Here is a 25,463-nt window from a genome sequence, read left to right as displayed (position 1 = left end):
ACATTGATATCCTACTATAACAATCGACGCTATAATTTTCCACGTGAAACTGGCCTATGGGGTAGTGGCGGCTGCAGGGGAAGGGAGAGGTGTTGAGAGTGTGGGGCAAGGTGCGGGGCCAGGCTAACCCCGCAGCCGCCACTACCCCATCGGCCAGTTTTACGTGGGAAACTATAGCGGCGATAACAGCCATTGGTGACGATCAAAACAGTGACTGTGGAAAGCGGCCCTAAGGAACACTCTCTCAACGACCTGCCCAGAACTACAAGGGACCCGAAAAAGAAGCTTGGCCGTTGAGGGAGAAGAGAGAAACGTATATGACAAAGCTTTTAAATTACGTGACCTCGAGAATCTGGTTTAAAAGGAGGGAGAAAAGGAGGAGGAGGAGGAGGGAGAAGAGGAGGAGGAGGAGGAGGAGGAGGAGGAGGAGGAGTGGGGGGGTCCTAACACGCAAAAGCAGCCTTAGGTACACGAGTAAATACAAAACACACACACACACACACACACACACACACACACACACACAAACAATTTTCTCCCCCTCTCTCTCTCTCTCTCTCTCTCTCTCCCCCATCCACCCCCTGTGAAGACAACACCGTTCTCACGAAACTCCCGCACACACACACATACGTACGCACGCACGCCACGAGAGGAGCAAAGTAAGGATGGAAGGAAGGGAGAGGAGTGGGAGGAAGCTCGGTGTAGCTTGTTGTTGCTCTTCTTAATGCTGTTTTTAATGTTGTGCCTGAAGGGGTATTGGGGTAGGGAGAGTACGGGAGTGACGTTCATGGTACAGAATAAGGGATTGATTGATTGATTGATAGTTTATTGTTGCAAGTAGACAATAAATAAGGGTCAAACTACAACCAGGGACCTAAAACTATGCAGAGAAATGCCCAAGACTCCTACAACAGCCTTGTCAAATACGTGAGAGCTTGGGCGCTGGAATGCTTGAAATATGATCGATGTAACTCCCCCCTCTTCAAAGGTGAAACAGCTCATTGTAAGCGCCCAAACCAAACCATATTCTCCACAATGATCCGCTATTTCTGCTCAATATAACATACTAAAGGGACTATTACACTGGGCAAATTTTCCGTCGATCTTCAGTCAAACCACGATTTCCGCTGGCGTGGTTCTCCTATTTCCGTGGTTTTCTGACGTGTCCACGATCTTCCAAAGCTACGGTAGATTTCACTGAAGGACGATGGTATTACTCACCATCATCATCAGCAATAACAAGAAACAAATGAGAACCACGCCAGCGGAAATCGTGGTTTGACTGAAGATCCACGGAAAATTTGCCCAGTGTAACAGTCCCTTTAGTATGTTATATTGAGCAGAAATAGCGAATCATTGTGTAGAATTTGGTTTGGTTTGGGCGCTTACAATTAGCTGTTTCACCTTTGAAGAGGGAGGAATTACAGTGGTCATATTTCAAGCATACCGGCGCCCAAGCTCTCACGTATTTGACAAGGCTTTTGTAGGAGTCTTGGGCATTTCTCTGCATAGTTTTATGTCCCTGGTTGTAGTTTGACCCTTATTCTGTACCGTGAACCTAAAGAACGATCATTAGAACACGACTGAGCTCCGTTTTGACCTCTGGAAATAGTTGAATTGAGAGATAGAAGCGTCTGACAGCACCAGCCCATGTGTTTCGGGGTGTTTTCCAAGCTATGTTATGCAGAAATAGTTGAATTGAGAGATAGAAGCGTCTGACAGCACCAGGCCATGTGTTTCGGGGTGTTTTGCAGGCTATGTTATGCAGAAATAGTTGATGTGGGAGATAGAAGCGTCTGACAGCACCAGGCCATGTGTTTCGGGGTGTGTTTTCCAAGCTGTGTTATGCAGAAATAGTTGAATTGAGAGAGAGAAGCGTCTGACAGCACCAGGCCATGTGTTTCGGGGTGTGTTTTCCAAGCTGTGTTATGCAGAAATAGTTGAATTGAGAGAGAGAAGCGTCTGACAGCACCAGGCCATGTGTTTCGGGGTGTGTTTTCCAAGCTATGTTATGCAGAAATAGTTGATGTGGGAGATAGAAGCGTCTGACAGCACCAGCCCATGTGTTTCGGGGTGTTTTCCAGGCTATGTTATGTAGAAATAGTTGAATTGAGAGATAGAAGCGTCTGACAGCACCAGGCCATGTGTTTCGGGGTGTTTTCCAAGCTATGTTATGCTGAAATAGTTGAATTGAGAGAGAGAAGCGTCTGACAGCACCAGGCCATGTGTTTCGGGGGGTGTTTTCCAAGCTATGTTATGCAGAAATAGTTGATGTGGGAGATAGAAGCGTCTGACAGCACCAGGCCATGTGTTTCGGGGTGTGTTTTCCAAGCTATGTTATGCAGAAATAGTTGATGTGGGAGATAGAAGCGTCTGACAGCACCAGGCCATGTGTTTCGGGGTGTTTTCCAAGCTATGTTATGCAGAAATAGTTGAATTGAGAGATAGAAGCGTCTGACAGCACCAGGCCATGTGTTTCGGGGGTGTTTTCCAAGCTATGTTATGCAGAAATAGTTGAATTGAGAGATAGAAGCGTCTGACAGCACCAGGCCATGTGTTTCGGGGTGTTTTCCAAGCTATGTTATGCAGAAATAGTTGAATTGAGAGATAGAAGCGTCTGACAGCACCAGGCCATGTGTTTCGGGGTGTGTTTTCCAAGCTATGTTATGTAGAAATAGTTGATGTGGGAGATAGAAGCGTCTGACAACACCAGCCCATGTGTTTCGGGGTGTGTTTTCCAAGCTATGTTATGTAGAAATTGGAGCTTCACAAAGCGACATTTGCTTAGTGTAGAAAAAGCATTAAATGTAGACATGGGACTAGCAATATATAGTATAAGCCATAGTAAAAGACTTATAGATTTTTTTAAGATTTTGTACAATAACGGAAGCAGCTCAAGGCCATCATAATCATCATTCCTATCATTATTATTATTATCATTATCGTTATTATATTTATTGTATTACTATTATTATTATTATTATTATTATTATTACTGTTGTTGTTGTTGTTGTTGGTTAGTTAGTAGTAGTATCATTATTATTATTGTTATTTTTATTATGATTATTATTATTGATATTAGCAATTAGTATTATTGGCATCACTATCATCAATACTACCATCATCAACACCACAACCACCACTAATAACCCCTCCCGTCCTCCGCCCCCCCAGCACCACCCAGAGCCATCAGTGTGTCTCCTTGCAGCGCGCACCCACAGACCCAACCCACGAACATCACCACCACCACCACAGAGACGATACCACAGAGACGACTACCCCCCCCACAAAACCAGCAAAACCGGCCAAACTAACACCACCAGACCCACCACAGCACACTCCCACACGTCCACGGGCAGGCGGGGCTAACATATACGCCGGACTGATCTCTTTTGTTGACCCCCTCCGCGTGCGTCACCATGTGGAAGACAGTGATGAGCAGGATCCGCCCGACGCGCCCCTCCCCCACGGCGCTGATGGAGGCTGCAGAGGCCCTGAGGTGAGTGTGTGTCCTTCCGTTTTCTTCTTCCTAGTTAGACCGATTAGAACAACATGTAAAGGGTCGTATTTTATAAGACATTTCGCCGCCCAAAAACACGTATTTGACAAGGCTTTCGCAGGAGCTGTGGGCATTTGCAAGGGTAGTTATTTGGCCCTGGTGGTAGTTTGACCCTTTTTCTTCACCGTGTACCAGCGACGGGCCAAATTTGTGCCATGATATAAACCCCCAAAATAGATGATGCATAAACTGATCACAAATGGCAAATGTGTTGATATATATTTTGAAATGGTTTGCGTGAGTGATGATTTTTTCTCATTTCTTTTTGCTTAGAGGGACCATTAAGAAACATGATCCCCGATGCTACTGGGTTAACGTTGTGTGTATGAGAGAGAGAGAGAGAGAGAGAGAGAGAGAGAGAGAGAGAGAGAGAGAGAGAGAGAGAGAGAGACTACGATCTCCCATTGCCGGAAAGAGTTATGAGGCGAATCCTGAAAGTCACGGCGGAAAGAAATATTTCGGAGGAGTTTCCGGGAAGAAGCGTGAGGCATCCGGGAGCCAATATCACGCTCGTTGTGTCCGGGGCGGAGACGGTAAAATTTGTTGGTTCTTCTATTAAAATTGTTTATGATGTTTTTTATACACACACACACACACACACACACACACACACACACACACACACACACACACACACACACACACACACACACACACACATCACCTCCCCTCCCTCTCTTCCTCTCTGTTCTCCCTTATTCTCTCCCTCACTTCGTCCTCCCTGCTTCTTTTCCTCCCTTCCCTGCCTCTCTCTTTTCCTCCTCCCTACCTCTCCTTTTTCTCTTCCTCTTCCTCGTTCTTCTTCTCTCGGTACCTTCCTCCAACTTTTCCTTCATATCTTACACACACACACACACACACACACACACACACACACACACACACACACACAGGGGGGGGATCTTGCACGACACACGTTCCACGATTCGATTATCTTATTTGGAAAGGCAAACATACCCACTCGTTGGTCCCCCTCCTTCCTCTTTTTTTTACCTCGGAGCCTTACCTGGGGAAACCTGAGGAAGAAAAACTGTGCTGACCCCGGACGTCACACTTGGCCCATGTCCCGGGTACGTGATGGGCTACTACTCGATCCTCCTTTAACTATTATTATTATTATTATTATTATTATTATTATTATCATCATCATTATCAAGGCACTTCTCCAAATGATTCCGTCCTCTCTGTTCCGCAAGTCTTTTCCAACACACCGTTTGAAAGAGCACCACCAGCGGCCTTCCTTGTTCCTTGCATTCTTTACCCTTGAACTTCCTCCTTTACTGTAAAAAAAAAGAGCTTGATTTAGTGTCTGTCTTTATTTCATCCGACTTCATTCATATAACTTTTTTTTTTTATAATTTTTTTTTTATATTCCCTGTACAGCGATAATGATGTTAGTTTGCGTGTATTTTCTCTCTCTCTCTCTCTCTCTCTCTCTCTCTCTCTCTCTCTCTCTCTCTCTCTCTCTCTCTCTCTCTCTCTCTCTCTCTCTCTCTCTCTCTCTCTCTCTCTCTCTCTCTCTTCTAACCCCCCTCTCTTTCCTCTATCTCTCCTCCCCTCTCTTTTTCTTCCCTCCCCGCTCTCTTTTTTCCCCCTCCTCCCTCTCCCCCCCTCCCCAGTACGCAGGCTATACACTCCCTCCGTCACTTCCACGAATAGCAATACTCGTAACGGTGTCGCAGACCGTTCATTCATCAGGTGCTCCAAGGACAGGACCAGGGGCAGGACAACGCCACATTCGTTCTCCCCTAAAATATGTGCATTGCCTTCCGGTTGGGTACTAGGGGCTTCGTGGTGCAGTGGTTAGCACACTCGGCTCACAATCGAGAGAGCCCGGGTTCGATTCCCGGGCGGAGTGGAAAAATTTGGGCGGCTTTTCCGATACCCCACGCCCCTGTCCACCCAGCAGTGAATGGGTACCAGGTATTAATGGAGGGGTTGTGTCACACTCGGCTCACAACCGAGAGAGCCTGGGTTCGATTCCCGGGCGGAGTGGAAAAATTTGGGCGGCTTGTCCGTTACCCTACGCCTCTGTCCACCCAGCAGTGAATGGGTACCAGGTATTAATCGGGGGTTGTGTCCCGTCTGTAATCCTATAATTCCTTCCCCTTCTGTCTCTCTCCGGCATATGACCACAGATGTTGCGGCGACTAAACGAAACTTTCCAAATTTGTCCGTTGGATTCTAAATACATCTCAAGGCGAACTAGCAGCAGAGTATAAGAACATAAGAACGTAAGGAATCTGCAAGAGGCCGGTTACATGCACTACTTGACTGATCTGTAAAAACCTTCGGACAAACCAGCGAGAGAAAGAAAGCAAGATATGTGTTACCATGTGATGTTATGTGATGTGCTGTTGAGATGTTTAGTATTGTTTTCGTTACTTGTATTGTGGCATGCCTTGAGGTACCTCTGATTATTGTTATTATTATTATTATTATTATTATTATTATTATTATTATTATTATTATTATTATTATTATTATTATTATTATTATTATTATTATTATTATTGTTATTATTATTGTTGTTATTATTATTATTATTATTATTATTATTATTATTATTATTATTATTATTATTATTATTATTATTATTATTATTATTATTATTTTTGTTGTTGTTGTTGTTGTTATTATTATTGTTACTATTATTATTATTATTGTTATTATTGTTATTATCATTATTATTATTATTGTTATTATTATTATTGTTATTATTATTATTGTTATTATTATTATTATTATTATTATTATTATTATTATTATTGTTGTTGTTATTGTTATTGTTATTATTATTATTATTATTGTTTTCTTATATTCTTTTACTCGATCGACAAAAAAAAAATGTTACTGACGAAACTGCCCACAGAGAATGTTCCCACGTGATAATGAGGTGTAAGGAGAACAATTTTAATGGGCTTTTTTCTACCAGGCTTTTTTTTCTACCGGGCTTTTTTTCTACCTCAAAGGCAATAAACAAAGATAAAAAAAAAGCCCGCTAATCGCCACTCCTGGAAAAGCCAACCGAAACTAAAAACGTAACATAAATATAACAAAAAATTAAGGCGTATTTTTCATATATACTAATAAAATAAACAAGCATCTTAAAGGAAACAAATTGCCTTAAAAGACTCTTCTTATACCTGTATGAACGAATCTATAGACAGGGCATCCCTTATCAACAAACAACAACAAAAGGAAATATAAACTCAACAAGAAATTGACAAGTATTATTGACACATACTAATAAAACCGATAAGCATTTCCTATGATGGTGAAACTAAATTGTTGAGGCCGGTCTGACACAGGCTCCCGCGGGTCCTTTCCTCCCCTCTGCTCTGCCACACACTCCCATCACCTATCCCTTCCTCTCATATGTCAGCTATACGTTACATATGAGAGGAAAAAATAGGTGCTGGGACTGTGTGGTAGAGGAGAGGGGAGGAATGGACCAGCGGGAGCCGACGTCAAGTTTGGTTGGACTTGAGTTGGTTACGAATGCAACCAAAAAAAAATACGGACAGAAAAGTTAATTACACAAGGTATTCGGTATATGCGAAGGTTAGGTTCTGCTAAAAGCTCGCATACTGTGAATTTACATATATCGAACCTATCATCCCATTAATTATAGCGCGTTATGTTCCACGACACGTTTTCAAACCCTCTTAACTATTTACTCCGGCACCGTTTCACAATAATACAGCACTAAATATTGCTTCTGGGGAGACACATCCAAAGTCTACGATTTAAGCTGATAATTAACTACCTGAGGATTAACTTTAGGATCAGAGGGAGGAAACGGTTAATTATAGGCGAAGAAAGTGCATGGAAGCATTTGCACGCCCCGCTCTCTAGTGCGATTCGGCCACCATACCTCACCAACCAGTCCCACCAGCGCCGCTACTCGCATGATAACGAATTTTTCTCGCATAAAACGAATACTTGGCACATTTAGGTTAGTCGCATATGAGCGAATTCGCATATATCGAATACCCGTTGTAATAAGTGTCACGCCCAAGTCCCCAACAACAGAGGTGACGATTCGAGCTAAGCACAAACTATTGATCCTCCCATAGAACGAGAGGAAATAATAAGTGTCACGCTCAAGTCCCCAACAACAAAGGCGAAGACTCGAGCTAAGCACAAACTATTGATCCTCCCAGCTCCGCCTCGGCCCGGCCTTCCTTACTCGCTGGGATCTGATTTAACGTCCTCGGACCTCACGAAGCCTATTTATGTGACATGCAATGCTTACCTCCCTTCCTCCTCCTCCTCCTCCTCCTCCTCCTCCTCCTCCTCTCGTCTTCGTGGTTCCATGCTCCTTCCCTCACGTCCATTCCTCCTCCTCCTCCTCTTCCTCCTTCTCTTCCTCCTTCTCCTCCATTTCTTCTTTTTCTCTCCTCCCTCTCCTCTTCTCACGATATCCAATCCTCCTCTTCCTCTTTTTTCTCCTCCATCCTCCTACCCCCACATCCATTCCTCCTCCTCCTCCTCCTCTTCCTCCTTCTCTCCCATTTCTTCTTTTTCTCTCCCATCTTCCTCTTTTCTCTCCGTCTCCCTTTCCTCTTCTCACTATATCCATTCCTCCTCCTCCTCATTTTTTCCTCCTCTTCTTCTTCCTGCTCCTTATCACTTTCTTCTTCTTCTTCCCCTCCCGTTTTCTCTTTCTCTTTCTCTTCCTCTCCCTGCTCCTCGTCTTCTCTCAATGTCCATTCTTCCTAATTTCATCTCTGCATGCGTACATTTCTCCTCCTCCCTATCCCCTTTCCCCTCTCTTTTCTTCTCCTGCTTTCTTTCCTTTCCGTACTGTCCTTTTCCCCTTCCCGACCCCCGTGTCACAGCCCGGCCACTCGACAGGCCTCATGGGGAGAGTCAGACAAGGAAAGGAAAATGCAACACGCGAGGCTTCGAGAAGGGTTCACGAGCTCACGAAGTCATCGGCACTCTCTTTGTTTGGTCCGCGGGTAACGGTGGAGCGAGACATCATCCAAGGAGAGGGAGCAATCATAGGCCTTACAATACTCCGTTCATTATAACAGGACAACTAAGCCACGCCCACCCCAACAACCACTAATGAGATTCAACCTTTCCGAGCACTTACCAGCAGCATGCCGCCTTGGTTTAGGGCGGGTTGTGGCCTGCTCGTGGACCAGACAGTGACGTGAAGGGAAGAGAGACACTGAGCTAGCAAGGGTGGAGGAGCTGGAAGTGGAGCAAAGATGACATTCCGAGCAACTATTAACCGCATAAACAGACTGAGTTGAGGACGCGTTGTGGCTTGCTTGTGGGCTATTCAATGACGTATATTTAATAAGACAAACTATAGCAAGGGTGGAGGATCTGGAAGTGGAGATAATGACATTCCGAGTACCTACCAACCACATATATACAGACTTGAGGTGTTGTTCCTTGCTTTTGAACTAGCCAACGACGTACACTTAATTACTGGGAAGAGACAAACTGAGATAGCAGCGTTGATGAAGGATCGGAAAGTGAGTATGATACAAAGGGGATGGGGCGAGAGTTTAGTCCATTCTTAAGGTTGGTATTTCAAGACTATCGCTTTTCACATTAACAATTTCTAAAGGTTCAAGAGGGGGTCAGTCGAGTTCTTAGGTTCATGGTACGGAAGAAAGGTCAAACTAACACCAGGGTCATAAAACTACTACTGGTATTACAAGACTGTCGCTTCTCACATTAACAATTTCTAAAGGTTCAAGATGGGTCAGTCGAGTTCTTAGGTTCATGGTACAGAAGAAGGGTCAAACTAACACCAGGGTCTTAAAACTACTACTGGTATTTCAAGACTATCGCTTTTCACATTAACAATTTCTAAAGGTTCAAGATGGGGTCAGTCGAGTTCTTAGGTTCATGGTACAGAAGAAAGGTCAAACTAACACCAGGGTCTTAAGACTACTACTGGTATTACAAGACTATCGCTTTTCACATTAACATTTTCTAAAGGTTAAAGATGGGGTCAGTCGAGTTCTAATGAGTGTTTCCTTAGGTTCATGGTACAGAAGAAGGGTCAAACTAACACCAGGGTCTTAAAACTACTACTGGTATTTCAAGACTATCGCTTTTCACATTAACAATTTCTAAAGGTTCAAGATGGGGTCAGTCGAGTTCTTAGGTTCATGGTACAGAAGAAAGGTCAAACTAACACCAGGGTCATAAAACTACTACTGGTATTTCAAGACTATCGCTTTTCACATTAACAATTTCTAAAGGTTCAAGATGGGGTCAGTCGAGTTCTTAGGTTCATGGTACAGAAGAAGGGTCAAACTAACACCAGGGTCTTAAAACTACTACTGGTATTTCAAGACTATCGCTTTTCACATTAACAATTTCTAAAGGTCAAAGATGGGGTCAGTCGAGTTCTAATGAGTGTTTCCTTAGGTTCATGGTACAGAAGAAGGGTCAGACTAACACCAGGGTCATAAAACTACTCCTGGAAATGCCCACAACTCCTGCGAAAGCCTTGCTAAATATGTGTTCTTGGGCAGCGAAATGTCTTATAAGTATCGTATAGACTGGATTTCGTGCGAGTTTAGGGCATTTCCAGAGGTACTTTTATGACCCTGGTGGTGGTTCGATCCTTCTTCTCAACTATAAACGTGTAAAATCACTCATGGAAACCGATTAATCCCTTGGATGTGTATTTCCTACAAGAAGCCATCACCAAGCTACAGGAGTGGAACAAAAAGTGGCTGCTACAATTTAGTGAAGTAAAAATGTAAAGTCATGCACCTTAGGAGGGAAAATCCAGCACACCAATACCACATGGGAAACACTCCACTATCCACCACAGAGGCAGAGAAAGACTTGGGGCTCTATGTTACCAGGCTACCAGTGAAGGGATATCCAGCACACCAATACCACATGGGAAACACTCCACTATCCACCACAGAGGCAGAGAAAGACTTTGGGCTCTATGTTACCAGGCTACCAGTGAAGGGATATCCAGCACACCAATACCACATGGGAAACACTCCACTACCCACCACAGAGGCAGAGAAAGCCTTGGGACTCTGTGTTACCAGGCTACCAGTGAAAGCCAAATCCGGGCCTGTCGCAGCGGGGGGGTTAAGGGACTATTACACTGGGCAAATTTTCCGTGGATCTTCAATCAAACCACGATTTCCGCTGGCGTGGTTCTCATATTTCCGCGGTTTTCTGACGTGTCCACGATCTTCCAAAGCTACGGTAGATTTCACAGAAGGACGATGGTATTACTCACCATCATCATCAGCAGCAATAACAAGAAACAGATGAGAATCACGCTAGCGGAAATCGTGGTTTGACTGAAGATCCACGGAAAATTCGCCCAGTGTAAAAGCCCGTTAACCCCTTGACTGCGGATTTCTTGGTGGATGCGTGCGAATTCCGACCTTATTTCCGAAGTGTGGAATGAGTATAGTCCATTTTTGTCCGTTCCTCTCCTTACAAATTACGAATTCCTAAGATTCCTCACACTCCTTAACGTGCCGGTGCAGCGAGGGAAGTCACGACACCTTCTGTATACTGCTTTGTTCTTTGTTTCAATCGTGCATTTCACTCTGAGGAGGTATGTAGGGTATTGCTAAGTATCCAGGGCGGTTATTTTGGACTAGCTGGTACAAGTTTTTCACCTTTCGGATCTTCACAGGAGCAGAATGTAACACTTTCGAATATACCCTTGTAGGCGGTGGGCTACATAGGCCCATCGTGCACCCCCCCCCACAGCATAACGAAAGTGCATTTTTCTGAAGCTTTGGGATGTCCCCAATACCAAATGGAACTTTAACAGGAAAAATCTAGGGATGCAATAGGGGTAACTCTCATATGTTTTGAAGGTACCGTAAAAATACCACATCGGTGAGCGTAAAACAGTTCTTATTCAAAGCTGCCTCCTGACCTTACTTTTTTACACAATTAAGCATGTGACGTGTCATTTTAAAGGATTTTCATCAGTCTTCACTTTAGTATATAACAAAATACAATATCTTAATTATATTTACGAATAATATCACTAACACACGTACCACCACAGTTTCCTTAGCACAATCATAAAAAAATATTGAATAATATTTTACATACACAATTCTTGTAAACTTTTCACTATATTTTCAGTTTGATAGAGAGAGCTAGTTACATGATGGCACTGAAGAATGAACACCCTCACTCCAAGAGGAATAGATCAAATGCTGATGATGCTGAGATTGTCTGTGTGCTTCATATGGAGGGACAAAAATATGGAGCGATAAAGCCATTCTCCACTGTAACAGATCCTCAATCTAGATTGCTAAGACTACAGGATATCAAAAGGAGACGCCTTGCACAGCCTATAGATTCCCCATATCGTATGGAGTCAACATGTGAACTAATTCCTGATATATTAAATGATAAACATGGATACCATCAAATCTGTTATCAGAGATTCTGCGCCAATCTACATCGTCTGGGCATTCAAGTAGTTGACACTGAAGTGTCTTCAACTTCCAGGTCTAGTCGCAAGAAATCTTCAAGAGACAGCACTCAATTCAAACCAGATTGTATCTTCTGTAACAATGAAGGTCGCAGAAAGATTAAGAGTGGAGGAACCTGGACCACCGGTAATTCCCTGTGAGTCCCTTCTGCACCAGATACTTCCTGTAGCATTATGCCATGTGCTGTGTGAACTGAACCACCGCCAGTCATATCGTTGATTAACATGTCAAAATTATCAAACTCTGAATGGAACAGGGACAGTGGACCAGGATTCCGGACAATCTGGTTAGTCAGCAACGTAGAGGAATCTTCAACACACTGTGCTATAGCAGTTTCCAGCTCCAGTGAGAAGGCATAATTCTCTGAGTGACCAAACCTGCCGAAATACAAAGTAAAACAAATGTATGAATTTGGTAGAATGGAACTAGTTTAAGAGAATAAATTGTCAGTTACTATAGGTCATTCAAAGTACACAGAGGGTTGCTGAGTAAATAGTACGTTGAATTTCTACACTATCTCCTTGGGCAATATATAAGCAACAATACCAATGTTAAAATGTCAAATTCTACATAGTATTGATGCGAACCTGTTCAGCATGGTGACGAGACGCTCACTTCTGAACATATGTCGCAGAGTCAAACACATCAAAACATGCTTAGGGAGCTTCCATTCACTGTTGGTGGCTGCTCTACAGATATCCTGAGCAATGGATGACACTAATCGCTTGGATTTTTCAGTTCTTGGGGACGATGCACCATATTGCATGTTAGACAAGAATTTTTCTAAAGATGAAGGCAAACCAATGTCTGAGTTGATTAGAGATTGGGCAGTTGGTGGCCACATCAACTCTGCAGAATTCTTGAAAGCGTTCAGGATGTCCTGCAAAATATTTCCATCGTATGTGAAATCTACATGTTTTTCTTTTCAAAATACTGTGATTCTACCTGTTATTTTAAGTATTTAGTCACTCATTTTCTCAAACCTCAAAATTTAAAACATTTAGTATATGTGATATTTATAATATGTATTTTTCTATTCAAATTATTGTTGATGTAATACATATTTGCAGCATTACATGTTTAATATATGTAATAATCATACATCTTAGATAATCAATATAACACGGAAAAAAATAATAATTTTTGTCAATATACCTGATGTAGACGAGCTCCAGCTGTTTCAATCACGTCTTTGCTGCCCAGTTCATATGCATATTTCATGACTTGGTTGATTTCAACATTGCTGTTGTACAGGATATATGAATGAAATTGTCTCAAGGGGCAGAATGATAAGTGACTTCCATAATGCTTCTCCAGTTTTGTTTTCAAGTTTTCACTACGGAAGTTAGGATTTTTATGATCTGAGTTCTCCAGAGTATGTCTATATGTGTCACATAAATTTTTTAACATCAAAATGTTCCGTTGCTTCAGCACCACATCATCAACAATTTTACAAACACTCGCAAATGCATTAGCATGAGCTTCAACCATCGATTCTTGCTTCTCTTTCTTTTCTTTGTCAGGACTTCTCCATTTTATGGGATCTTGGCAATACTTGGCATGGCATGACCTGTGATATTTGGCTCCGCAAGCATACATGTCAACTCCTCTTATTCTGGTTAGTAGCTTTTGGTCGTTTCTCTTCTCTGCTAAATCCTGGATAAACTTGCCGCCGTCCCGATCGAAGACTGACATCCCTTCGATGGTCCAGGTTCCTCCACTCTTAATCTTTCTGCGACCTTCATTGTTACAGAAGATACAATCTGGTTTGAATTGAGTGCTGTCTCTTGAAGATTTCTTGCGACTAGACCTGGAAGTTGAAGACACTTCAGTGTCAACTACTTGAATGCCCAGACGATGTAGATTGGCGCAGAATCTCTGATAACAGATTTGATGGTATCCATGTTTATCATTTAATATATCAGGAATTAGTTCACATGTTGACTCCATACGATATGGGGAATCTATAGGCTGTGCAAGGCGTCTCCTTTTGATATCCTGTAGTCTTAGCAATCTAGATTGAGGATCTGTTACAGTGGAGAATGGCTTTATCGCTCCATATTTTTGTCCCTCCATATGAAGCAAACAGACAATCTCAGCATCATCAGCAATTGATCTATTCCTCTTGGAGTGAGGTGTTCATTCTTCATTGCCATCATGTAACTAGCTCTCTCTATCAAACTGAAAATATAGTGAAAAGTTTACAAGAATTGTGTATGTAAAATATTATTCAATATTTTTTTATGATTGTGCTAAGGAAACTGTGGTGGTACGTGTGTTAGTGATATTATTCGTAAATATAATTAAGATATTGTATTTTGTTATATACTAAAGTGAAGACTGATGAAAATCCTTTAAAATGACACGTCACATGCTTAATTGTGTAAAAAAGTAAGGTCAGGAGGCAGCTTTGAATAAGAACTGTTTTACGCTCACCGATGTGGTATTTTTACGGTACCTTCAAAACATATGAGAGTTACCCCTATTGCATCCCTAGATTTTTCCTGTTAAAGTTCCATTTGGTATTGGGGACATCCCAAAGCTTCAGAAAAATGCACTTTCGTTATGCTGTGGGGGGGGTGCACGATGGGCCTATGTAGCCCACCGCCTATTGTCATATGAGGGTCCATATTTGGTCTTAGTTGGTGGGTTGTGGGATATGTCAGAATCTTATCTCGACCTCTGTCAAAACTTATTCCTTGCTGTTGCTGAGATCTGAAACCACTGAAAACTAATTGGATTCCTCTTTTTTATTAATTGAAACTGATGCGCTGCTTCTCTGCGGTAAATGAAACTTCAAAATGATAAAAAAATAAAAAAGAAACCACCATTAATGGTTAACAGGATTGTGGAGATGTCTTCAAACAGACGACCAAGTGACTAACTATTTATTGACGTCAAACAAAGTAATATTTGTAAGAACGAAACAATCTACAGAAACGCTAGGCTTAGAATATTGTAGAAAATACGTCTAGTACATTTTATAAAGTCATTATTGTTGAAATTAAACCAAGTGAAAAAAAAAAAGCTCAACAATCCATATAAATGCCGCGATGAAACCACCATGCTATAGCTGCGCATGCCCGCGGTGCTCACCTCCGAACCACTGGCCCTTTGAGCCTGTACTGGTAGATAACAACTAGTCACGCACCCCGGGACACGCGCCACTGTGAAATCCGGGATCGTCAAAAGTTACGTTCCCCAGGTGTCCTCAGGTACCCGTTCATCGACCAGCCCGAAGGGGAGGGAACTACACCCCGACTGCCTGGGCCGGGAGTCCAACCTGGGCCCGAGGAGTCGTAGAGCCAGTTCCACAGTTCCCCATGATGGGTTAGTAAGCTCCCAAACCAATACCAGAGCCTTCGAAATTTCCTTGTATAGTGTCTGGTGTTTGTATTTAAGTTCACAAATCTGACGAAACTATACAGGAAGAGTCTTGTGTATTTAGTGTGGCATCGAAGACCTCACCGTTTGGGATTGTATGGGATTCTATAGTTTGGTTCGGGCTGTTACGAAGACACTGTGTTGGACTGTGAAATCGGCTTGTAGTCAGTATATATATATATATATATATATATATATATATATATATATATATATATATGTAGCCTGTTCGTGGATGTGGGGTGATATTTATTCGTGGTATGAATATCACCCAGCTTACCTTATTAGCACAGCGCCCAAAAGCTTATCTTTATAGGCAAATAATGATCATGTGTTGTTTGTCGTGGTGGCGGTGGTGGTGGAAATGATGGTGATGGTGGTGGTGGGGGAGGGGATGATGGTGGCGGTGGTGGTGATGGTGGTGGTGATGATCGCGTGTTATCACCAACAGAAGGAGAAGGAGAGGGAGTCACAGAAAAAGGAGAGAGAGAGAGAGAGAGAGAGAGAGAGAGAGAGAGAGAGAAAGTAGAGAGAGAGAGAGAGAGAGAGAGAGAGAGAGAGAGAGAGAGAGAGAGAGAGAGAGAGAGAGAGAGAGAGAGAGAGAGAGAGAGAGAGAGAGAGAGAGAGAGAGAGAGAGAGAGAGAGAGAGAGAGAGAGAGAGAGAGAGAGAGAGAGAGAGAGAATTAAGCCCCCATGCAGAAAGTCGCCCACCCCGCAGCAGAAAAAGGACAAGCCCAAATAGCCCAAAACACTAAAAAGTAGCCCAATCTGCCCGACCCCCGCGCGGCTCCCCTTTAAATGACAACAGCGATGATTAACTCCCCCCATCCATCATCTGCCGGGCCCGACGCTTGGTTCCCGCTGTCCTTTGCACTTCGATAATCCTGATTTTTATTGTTTCCGGGGCTGTTTTTTTTAATCCGCCCTTTCAGAGAGGAGGAGAAGGAAGAGGAAAAAGGATTAAGGATTATATAGAATTAACGAGGAGACTTGAAATTGTTGATGATGGTAATTATAAGAATATGGTAGAATTAAGAAATGATGGAAAATAATGAGAAAAGAAGGAAAATAAGGAAAGGAGAAGGAAGAGGAAAGGATTAAGGGTTGTATAGAATTAACGAGGAGACTTGATATTGATGATGATGGTAATTACAAGAATATGGTAGAATTAAGAAATGAGGGAAAATAATTAGAAAAGAAGGAAAATAAGGAAAGGAGAAGGAAGAGGAAAGGATTAAGGGTTGTATAGAATTAACGAGGAGAATTGAAATTGATGATGATGGTAATGATAACAATGGTAGAGTTAATTAAGAAAAGATGGAAAATAATTAGAAAAGAAGGAAGAGGAGAAAAAGAAGAAAGAGGAAAAGAAAAAAAAGAAAAAGAGAAGAATTAGAGGGAAGAGAAGAAAAAGAAAAGAAAATATAAAGTAAAAGAAAAAGAAGAAAAAGAAGAAGAAGAGGAAAAAGAGGAGGAAAAGGAAGAAGAAAAAGAAAAGGAAAAAGAAGAAGAAAAGGAAGAGGAAAAAGAAGAGGAAAAAGAAGAGGAAAAAGAAGAGGAAAAAGAAGAAAAAGAAAAGGAAAAAGAAAAGGAAAAACAAGAAGAAAAAAAAGAAGAAAAAGAAGAGAAAAAGATAAGGAAAAAGAAGAAGAAAAAGATAAGGAAAAAGACGACGAAAATGAAGAGGAAAAAGAAGAAGAAAAAGAAGAAGAAAAAGAAGAAGAAAAAGAAGAAAGGGAGGAGGAAGAGGAAAAAAGTGAACGATCGGGTGGACAGGCCAGACAAGTCACGACCACAACACAACGATCAATGCTGAAGAAGAAGAAGAAGAAGAAGAGAAGAAGAAGAAGAAGAAGAAGAAGAAGATGCGAAAGATGATAATGAAGTAGAGAGGAAATTAGAAGAAGAAGAAGAAGAAGAAGAAGAAGAAGATGCGAAAGATGATAATGAAGTAGAGAGGAAATTAAAAGAAGAAGAAGAAGAAGAAGAAGAAGAAAGTTAAAGATCGAAATGAAGAAAAGAAAAAGAAAAAGAAAAAAAAAGTTCCTGGAGAGAGAGAGAGAGAGAGAGAGAGAGAGAGAGAGAGAGAGAGAGAGAGAGAGAGAGAGAGAGAGAGAGAGAGAGAGAGAGAGAGAGAGAGAGAGAGAGAGAGAGAGAGAGGGGCAGGAAGGGTGGTGATGAGAGAGAGATTTACATAGATAGATTTACATAGAAAATCAGACCACACAGACCCCATGGTCCAGACTTGGTGGTCTGTCCTTAAACCTAAGTGATTTTACATTAATCAGAAGACTCCAAAACGTTGCATTTCTACTCTAGTTGATATTAAGTTGAAGGAAGTGACGGTCGAGCTTATTTTTGAAGGAGTCAATCGTGTTACACTGGACCACTGATGATGGGAGCTTATTCCATTCTCGCACTACAACGTTGGTGAAGAAAAATTTGGTGCAGTCTGAATTTACTTGTCTACATCTGAGTTTTACGCCATTGTTCCTCGTGCGCAAAGTGTCATCGATCATAAACAATGTTGATCTGTCTACATTCGTGAAACCATTAAGTATTTTAAAACATTCGATCAGTTTTCCTCGGAGGCGACGTTTCTCAAGAGAGAACATGTTAAGGGTAGAAAGCCTTTCTTCGTAGGATTTGTTGCGCAAGGAAGGGATAATTTTCGTTGCCCGACGCTGAACACCTTCTAATTTAGCAATATCCTTTGCATGGTGGGGAGACCAAAACTGTACCGCATATTCCAAGTGGGGTCTGACTAAACTGTTGTAGAGCAGGTATTACATCTTTATTCTTAAATAAAAGTTTCTTTTAATGAAGCCCAACATTCTTTTCGCTTTATTTGCTGCATCGATGCATTGCTGTGAGAATTTGAGGTTAGACGCGATTTTGACCCCAAGTCCTTGACGCATTGAACGCTTTTGAGTTTAACGCCGCGCATTTCGTAATCAAACTTTTTATTCCTCGTTCCAACTTGAAGGACCTGGCACTTGTCTACGTTAAAGGGCATCTCCCATCTATCCGACCAAGCTGAAATTTTGTGCAAATCCTCTTGGAGGCTTTGCCTGTCTTCGTCAGTGAGAACCGAGTTACCAATCTTTGTGTCGTCTGCAAATTTACTAATGCGGTTATTGAGTCCAACATCCACGTCGTTGATGTAAATAATGAAGAGCACTGGGCCAAGAACCGAGCCCTGAGGACGCCACTAGTGACAGGCGCCCACTCTGAGTTAAATCCGTCAATCACTACTCTTTGTTGTCTGTTGCTCAACCAATTCGCGATCCATTGGTTTACCTGACCGTCAATACCTATTTGTTTTAATTTGTAAAGTAATTTATGATGCGGGACTTTATCAAACGCTTTCTGGAAATCAAGATAGACTACGTCCAGTGATTTGGTTACGTCATAAACAGTGAAGAGGTCGTTATAATAGGTTAATAGATTTGATAGGCAGGATCTTTTATTTCGGAAGCCATGTTGTGAGTCCCCAATTAATGAGTGGCTTTCAAGGTAACTCACAATTTTGTCTCTAATTATGCCCTCAAGTAGCTTACCTACAACCGAAGTTAGACTAATGGGCCTGTAATTACCTGGTACTTTTTGTCTCCTTTCTTAAAAATCGGTGTCACGTTAGCCTTTTTCCAATCTGAAGGGACAATGCCTTGTCGCAAGGACATATTGAATACGGTTGTGAGGGAGGAGAGTATTTCGCTCTTTGTTTCTTTCAGCAGAGTTGGATATACTTTATCAGGTCCAGGACTTTTATTTGTTTTAAGTGATTTGAGGGCTTTAAGGACTTCATCGGGTTTTATTTCAAAGTTAGACAATGCATGCTCGGGATTTACATTAGTACTGGTGTTGGTGGTGGTGGTGGGAGGACTGTTATTATTAAACACCGAGGAAAAGTAATTATTTAATAGGTTTGCAACGTGTTGGCTGTCAGTCACTAGTGCACCGTCGCTGTTTATTAAAGGTCCAATTCCACTTCTGATCGCCTTTCTGTTGTTTATGTAACTGAAGAAGGATTTCGGATTATTTTTACAGTTGGCTGCAATATTTACTTCATATCTACGCTTTGCCTGATGCACTAATCTTTTACTCGTCGCCTTGCATCATTGTAAAGTCTAATGTTTTCAGGCGTGCTTTGGTCTTTCTTTAACCTGTAAGACAATTTTCTCTCCTTGACTGAGTGTTTAATTTCGCTATTAAACCAAGGTGGACTTTATTAGTGTTAATTCGCTTCTCGCACAAGGGGACAAATGTGTCCTGCTGAGTGAGTAAGTGATTTTTAAAGTTTAGCCAGGCGTCCTCTGCATTGCCGTCATCTGATAGTTGCATATCTATTAGTTTTCGTCGGATTTCTACGAAGTTGGCTCTTTTGAAATTGGGCACCTTAACTTTATTTTCAGTCACCGATGTTTGAGCTCTAATGTCAACGCGCACTAGTTTATGATCGCAGGAACCGAGGTGTTCTCCTACCGTGACATTACTGACTAGGTTATCTTGGGTCGCTATAACAAGGTCAAGTATGTTATTTTGTCGAGTTGGTTCAGAAACCATTTGGCTTAGATAATTTTCCTCTAGAAATTCGATCATTCTATGGGACTCACCTTCTGTACCCGACAGTGTCGCCCAGTCGATATGGGTGAGGTTAAAGTCTCCTAGTATCAGTGAGTCGCTGTTATTAAGTGACTGCCTTAAGACGCTGTACATTTCAAGATCGCCATCAAGTGATTGCCCCGGAGGCCTGTAAGTGACAGATATATTTAAATTGACTTTTGCAATGTTTACTCGCACGCACAAGTGTTCAACGTTACTGTTTCTTGGTGTTTTGTCAGTAGGTTGCAAGTAGCTTTTGACAAAAGGGCGACACCACCCCCTCTACGGTTTACACGATCATTGTTGAAGAATCTGTAGCCATCTATGTTATATTCGGAACTTAAATCAATATTAGTGGTGTCGATAAATGTTTCGGTTATAGCAATTACGTCAAAGTTTTCTGTCAGAGCAAGACATCGCAGTTCATCAAATTTGTTTCTTAGGCTACGCGCATTGAAACTAAGGACTCTTAGGTTATCTTGAAGCTTGGTAATAGAGGTACTGGAGGGTTCAATGTTACGAGTCTGTTGCGGTGTGAGGTGTCTATTTACACGGGCGGGATGGAAGGACGTGGCTGAGAGTCGTTTTTTGTTGTTCGGGCGTTACGTACGGCGTTGTTGAGAGCCTTCCAAATCTGGCTGCCCCGATGGGGACAGGTGTATGCCGTCCCTTTGGAAAAGTCTACTCTGGCCGTAGAAATCGTTCCAGGCGTTAAAGAATTCGACGTCAAGCTCTCCGCAGAGAGTCTGCAGGCGGTTGTTGAGGCTGAAGGCCTTACTGTAGAAGTCGCCCTCACCCCATGTCCGTGGTAGAATTCCTGAAATCAAAATATTAGGGATTTAGACTTATACTGCTGGATGAGCCTACGGTACTTGTCCAGCAGTTCCTCAGACCAGGTCGTGGTGACGTCGTTTGTACCTGTGTGGAGAACAAAGAGTGAGTCATTAGAGGCCACAGCGGAGACCTCGTCCAGTGCAGCTGTGATGTCGTCAACACCAGCTCCAGGATAACAGTAGTTACGCCTACGACGGGGACTCTGCCACAGAATTCAACCACCTGATGGCGAATCATAGAGTCACCGACCAAGAAGGTGCTCTGTTCCTCGTCCTCCTCCTCCAGTATGGCAAATCTGTTGTAGCAATGAGTAGGATAAATGGCTCTAGGGGCGGGTCTGGCTCCTCCTCTCACGGGGTTGAAGCATTCAGCGTCAGCTCTACCGGTTCCCTGTGACGTGCCTTCTTCGGAAGGTGGCTGGGCATCGAGTGCAGGTGAGGAGGGTGATGAGGCGTCAATTGCAGGAGGGGCGACGATGTTGGCCTGGATAAACTCCTGCAAGGTATCAACAGTACTTGTTAGTTCGGTGATCTTCTTCTCGCCAGCCGTCAGCCTTTCGTCCTGTTGAAGGAGTCTCGTTTCCATCTGCTGAGTCAACAGGCAGATCTTGCAGACGGTCGATCGTCCTGAGAAGAAATGACCAGAGAAGTTTCCTGTGCAAGTCGAACATTTCTTGAGCGCCATCTTGGTAAGGAGGAGGTATCTATATATTTGCTTTGCTTTTTCTTTTCGTAGGGCAGAGGGACGCGTGCGTGAATAAGCGAGAATAAGTGAGAGAGATGGGAAGGCGTAGGAGGAGATAGGGATGGAGGGAGGAAGAGGGCGAAGGAAAGGGGAGAGAGAGAGAGGGGTGGAACGAGATAGGGAGTGAGGAAGGAGAGACAGAGAGGGCAAGTGGGGGTAGTAATGAGAGAGAGAGAGGGAGGGGGCAATGGAGGGAGGCGAGAGAAGAGGAGGAGCGAAACGCGAGAGGGAGGAGGGAGGATTACTGGTCTCTGGGGAATAATCTGGTCAAGTCAGGTCAGGTAGGTCTGAACACCTGCGTAGGAAGTGGCGTCAGGTGGAGTGGAATCTGGAAATATATAAAGAATGTGGCGGAAAGAGTGTAACACTGTGTTTTGTGTATAGGTGTATATATGTTTTACAGGGCGCTACTGCGAGAGGGTAGATACAGGCGGAGAGAGGTAGTAAAAATAAGGGCAACACTTAATCCTGTCCAATGAAGCACGTGGTCGCACAGCAAACAGCACACCTCTGCGGGCAGCTAACTCGGTTGACAATAAGCAGTACGCAGCACGACGCGAAATAGCACACGGCACACAGCACAGCAAGATCTACAGTACAGTTCAGTACAGCACACGAGGGTGGATTCGCAAGCGAGAGGTCACGGAAGTGGGAGCGCGTGCGGTTTGACCTCTCGGGGTGAGGGCAAGGCGCTGAGAGAGAGAGAGAGAGAGAGAGAGAGAGAGAGAGAGAGAGAGAGAGAGAGAGAGAGAGAGAGAGAGAGAGAGAGAGAGAGAGAGAGAGAGAGAGAGAGAGAGAGAGAGAGAGAGAGAGAGAGAGAGATTTACATAGAAAATCAGACCACACAGACTCCATGGTCCAGACTAGGTGGCCTGTCCTTAAACGAGAGAGAGAGAGAGAGAGAGAGAGAGAGAGAGAGAGAGAGAGAGAGAGAGAGAGAGAGAGAGAGAGAGAGAGAGAGAGAGAGAGAGAGAGAGAGAGAGAGAGAGAGAGAGAGAGAGAGTCGTTTTATAAATTACGAGTTGTGAAAGGGGAGAAACTCACGTGATTGAAGACTAACAGGAAGGGCGGATGATTGGAAGGAGGAGGAGGTTTAGGAGGAAACACGAAAAGGCAGGCAACAGAAAGGGCCGGGGTGCTTATTTCTGTAAGGATTTAATGAGTTCGTCAGGCTTTCCGTGACGTGCGAAGCATAATTAACCATTTCCTGTACGTGTGCATGAACGAGAACATTCATATGGCGCTCCTGACGCAACAAGGTAACGGTTAATGAGATATTGTTTAAAGGGGTTGATCGTTTTCAAACTAACTGCTTTTCCAGGAAAGTTTAGTGGTTAGCACACTCGGCTCACAACCGAGAGAGCCCGGTTTCGATTCCCGGGCGGAGTGGAAAAATTTGGGCGGCTTTTCCGATACCCTACGCCCCTGTCCACCCAGCAGTGTACCAGGTATTAATCGGGGGTTGTGTCCCGTCTCCTGGGGTCTGTTCCCTTCTCCTATAATTCCTTCCCCTTCTGTCTCTCTCCGGCATATGACCACAGATGTTGCGCTGACTAAACGAAACTTTCCTTCCTTCCCCTTCTGTCTCTCTCCGGCATATGACCACAGATGTTGCGCCGACTAAACGAAACTTTCCTTCCTTCCCCTTCTGTCTCTCTCCGGCATATGACCACAGATGTTGCGCCGACTAAACGAAACTTTCCTTCCTTCCCCTTCTGTCTCTCTCCGGCATATGACCACAGATGTTGCGCCGACTAAACAAAACTTTCCTTCCTTCCCCTTCTGTCTCTCTCCGGCATATGACCACAGATGTTGCGCCGACTAAACGAAACTTTCCAAACTTTTTCCTACCCCTTCTGTCTCTCTCCGGCATATGACCACAGATGTTGCGCCGACTAAACGAAACTTTCCTTCCTTCCCCGTCTGTCTCTCTCCGGCATATGACTACAGATGTTGCGCCGACTAAACGAAACTTTCCTTCCATCCCCGTCTGTCTCTCTCCGGCATATGACCACAGATGTTGCGCCCACTAAACGAAACTTTCCTCCCTTCCCCTTCTGTCTCTCTTCGGCATATGACCACAGATGTTGCGCCGACTAAACGAAACTTTTCTTCCTTCCCCTTCTGTCTCTCCGGCATATGACCACAGATGTTGCGCCGACTAAACCAAACTTTCCTTCCTTCCCCTTCTGTCTCTCCGGCATATGACCACAGATGTTGCGCCGACTAAACGAAACTTTCCTTCCTTCCCCTTCTGTCTCTCTTCGTCATATGACCACAGATGTTGCGCCGGCTAAACAAAACTTTCCTTCCTTCCTTCTGTCCCTCTCCGGCATATGACCACAGATGTTGCGCCGACTAAACAAAACTTTCCTTCCTTCCCCTTCTGTCTCTCTCCGGCATAATTTTTTTTTATGACCACAGATGTTGCGCCCACTAAACGAAACTTTCCTTCCTTCCCCTTCTGTCTCTCTCCGGCATATGACCACAGATGTTGCGCCCACTAAACGAAACTTTCCTTCCTTCCCCTTCTGTCTCTCTCCGGCATATGACCACAGATGTTGCGCCCACTAAACGAAACTTTCCTTCCTTCCCCTTCTGTCTCTCTCCGGCATATGACCACAGATGTTGCGCCGGCTAAACGAAACTTTCCAACTTTCCGGTAAAGTTGTTCCATTGTCAGGTAACTCGGTTTGAGAAAGGAAAAGTGACGATGTCTCCCCTACATTGCCGTGCCTGAATTAACTGACTAACTCACTGAATGCGTGACTAATTGACTGCCTACCAACCCCTCTCCCCTATTGACTGACTGACTGATCGCCTTTCTCATTCATTCCACCCCAAGGTTCATGCGCGCAGCCGTGGTGGTGGTGCGTCGCGGGCTATCAACAGATCGTTATTTATAGTTCTCGAGTTAGGTTGAAACTAAAAAAGCAAAACAAAAGGAGAAGCAGGGAACCACACACACACACACACACACACACACACACACACACACACACACACACACACACACACACACACACACACAAAAGCGCAAAGCTCATAAAAAGCAGCTCCATGATAAACAATATAAAAAAAACATTTCACGATAATAATAATCCCGTAAATGCAATGAAGGTGAGAATGACAGCGACAGCGCGGAGGGAAATACGAGGCAGGGAAAGTGTGAAGCAGAAAGGTGATGGGAGAGGGAGGAAGAAAATGACAAGACACAGAGGAACGTGACTAAAGGAACGGAAGATGATGAAAAGGAAGGAGAGGGAGGAAGAAAATGACAAGACACAGAAGAACATGACTAAAGGAACGGAAAGGGATGGAAAGGAAGGAGAGGGAGAAAGAAAATGACAAAATAGACAAACAAAATAGTTGATCCACGAAACTGCCAGAGAGAGAGAGAGAGAGAGAGAGAGAGAGAGAGAGAGAGAGAGAGAGAGAGAGAGAGAGAGAGAGAGAGAGAGAGAGAGAGAGAGAGAGAGAGAGACCCACACCAGGACAAAGGGACATCATCATCGTCATCATCATCATCATCATTTTTCCACCTCTCTTCTTCTCCTTCTTCCTCCTCTTCCTCCTTCCTCTTCCTTCTTCTTCCTTTTGTTCTTCATAACCTTTTCTTTTTCATTATCTTTCTTCATTCTTTTATTTTATTTTATTTATTTATTTTCGTCATTTTTTTTTTTTTTTTTTTTTTTTTTTTTTTTTGATGTGGTAGTTGGAGGGTGCGGGAAAGGTCGTCCGGAATAAATGCATGGAGAGTATAATTTAGGAGACAAGGGCAGGGGGGGAAAAGGAGAGAGAGAGAGAGAGAGAGAGAGAGAGAGAGAGAGAGAGAGAGAGAGAGAGAGAGAAATTGACCTCTCTTT

General features: G+C 43.4%; 1 protein-coding gene and 1 long non-coding RNA gene across 8 annotated transcripts in view; both read left to right on the top strand.

Annotated features, from left to right (window-relative positions):
* LOC126991060 (dynein intermediate chain 2, ciliary-like) overlaps positions 1-25,463 on the top strand; it is a 52,502-nt gene that overhangs the window by 6,399 nt on the left and 20,640 nt on the right. For all 7 annotated transcript variants that reach the window (XR_007745139.1, XM_050849775.1, XM_050849779.1 and 4 more), the window contains exon 2: positions 3,175-3,499. Coding sequence is in view for 6 of the 7 variants with exons in the window: in XM_050849775.1 (XP_050705732.1) it covers positions 3,420-3,499 (80 nt within the window). In the remaining variant the exon portion in view is untranslated. The remainder of the gene's footprint in view (positions 1-3,174; positions 3,500-25,463) is intronic.
* Positions 5,221-23,861, top strand: LOC126991107 (uncharacterized). Its single transcript, XR_007745174.1, has 2 exons — positions 5,221-5,482; positions 23,046-23,861. It is a non-coding gene; the product is annotated as an uncharacterized LOC126991107 (long non-coding RNA).

Source organism: Eriocheir sinensis, chromosome 6, assembly GCF_024679095.1.
Source record: "Eriocheir sinensis breed Jianghai 21 chromosome 6, ASM2467909v1, whole genome shotgun sequence".
In the NCBI taxonomy this organism is placed as follows: domain Eukaryota; kingdom Metazoa; phylum Arthropoda; class Malacostraca; order Decapoda; family Varunidae; genus Eriocheir; species Eriocheir sinensis.
This window is presented reverse-complemented; position numbering and strand designations above follow the sequence as displayed.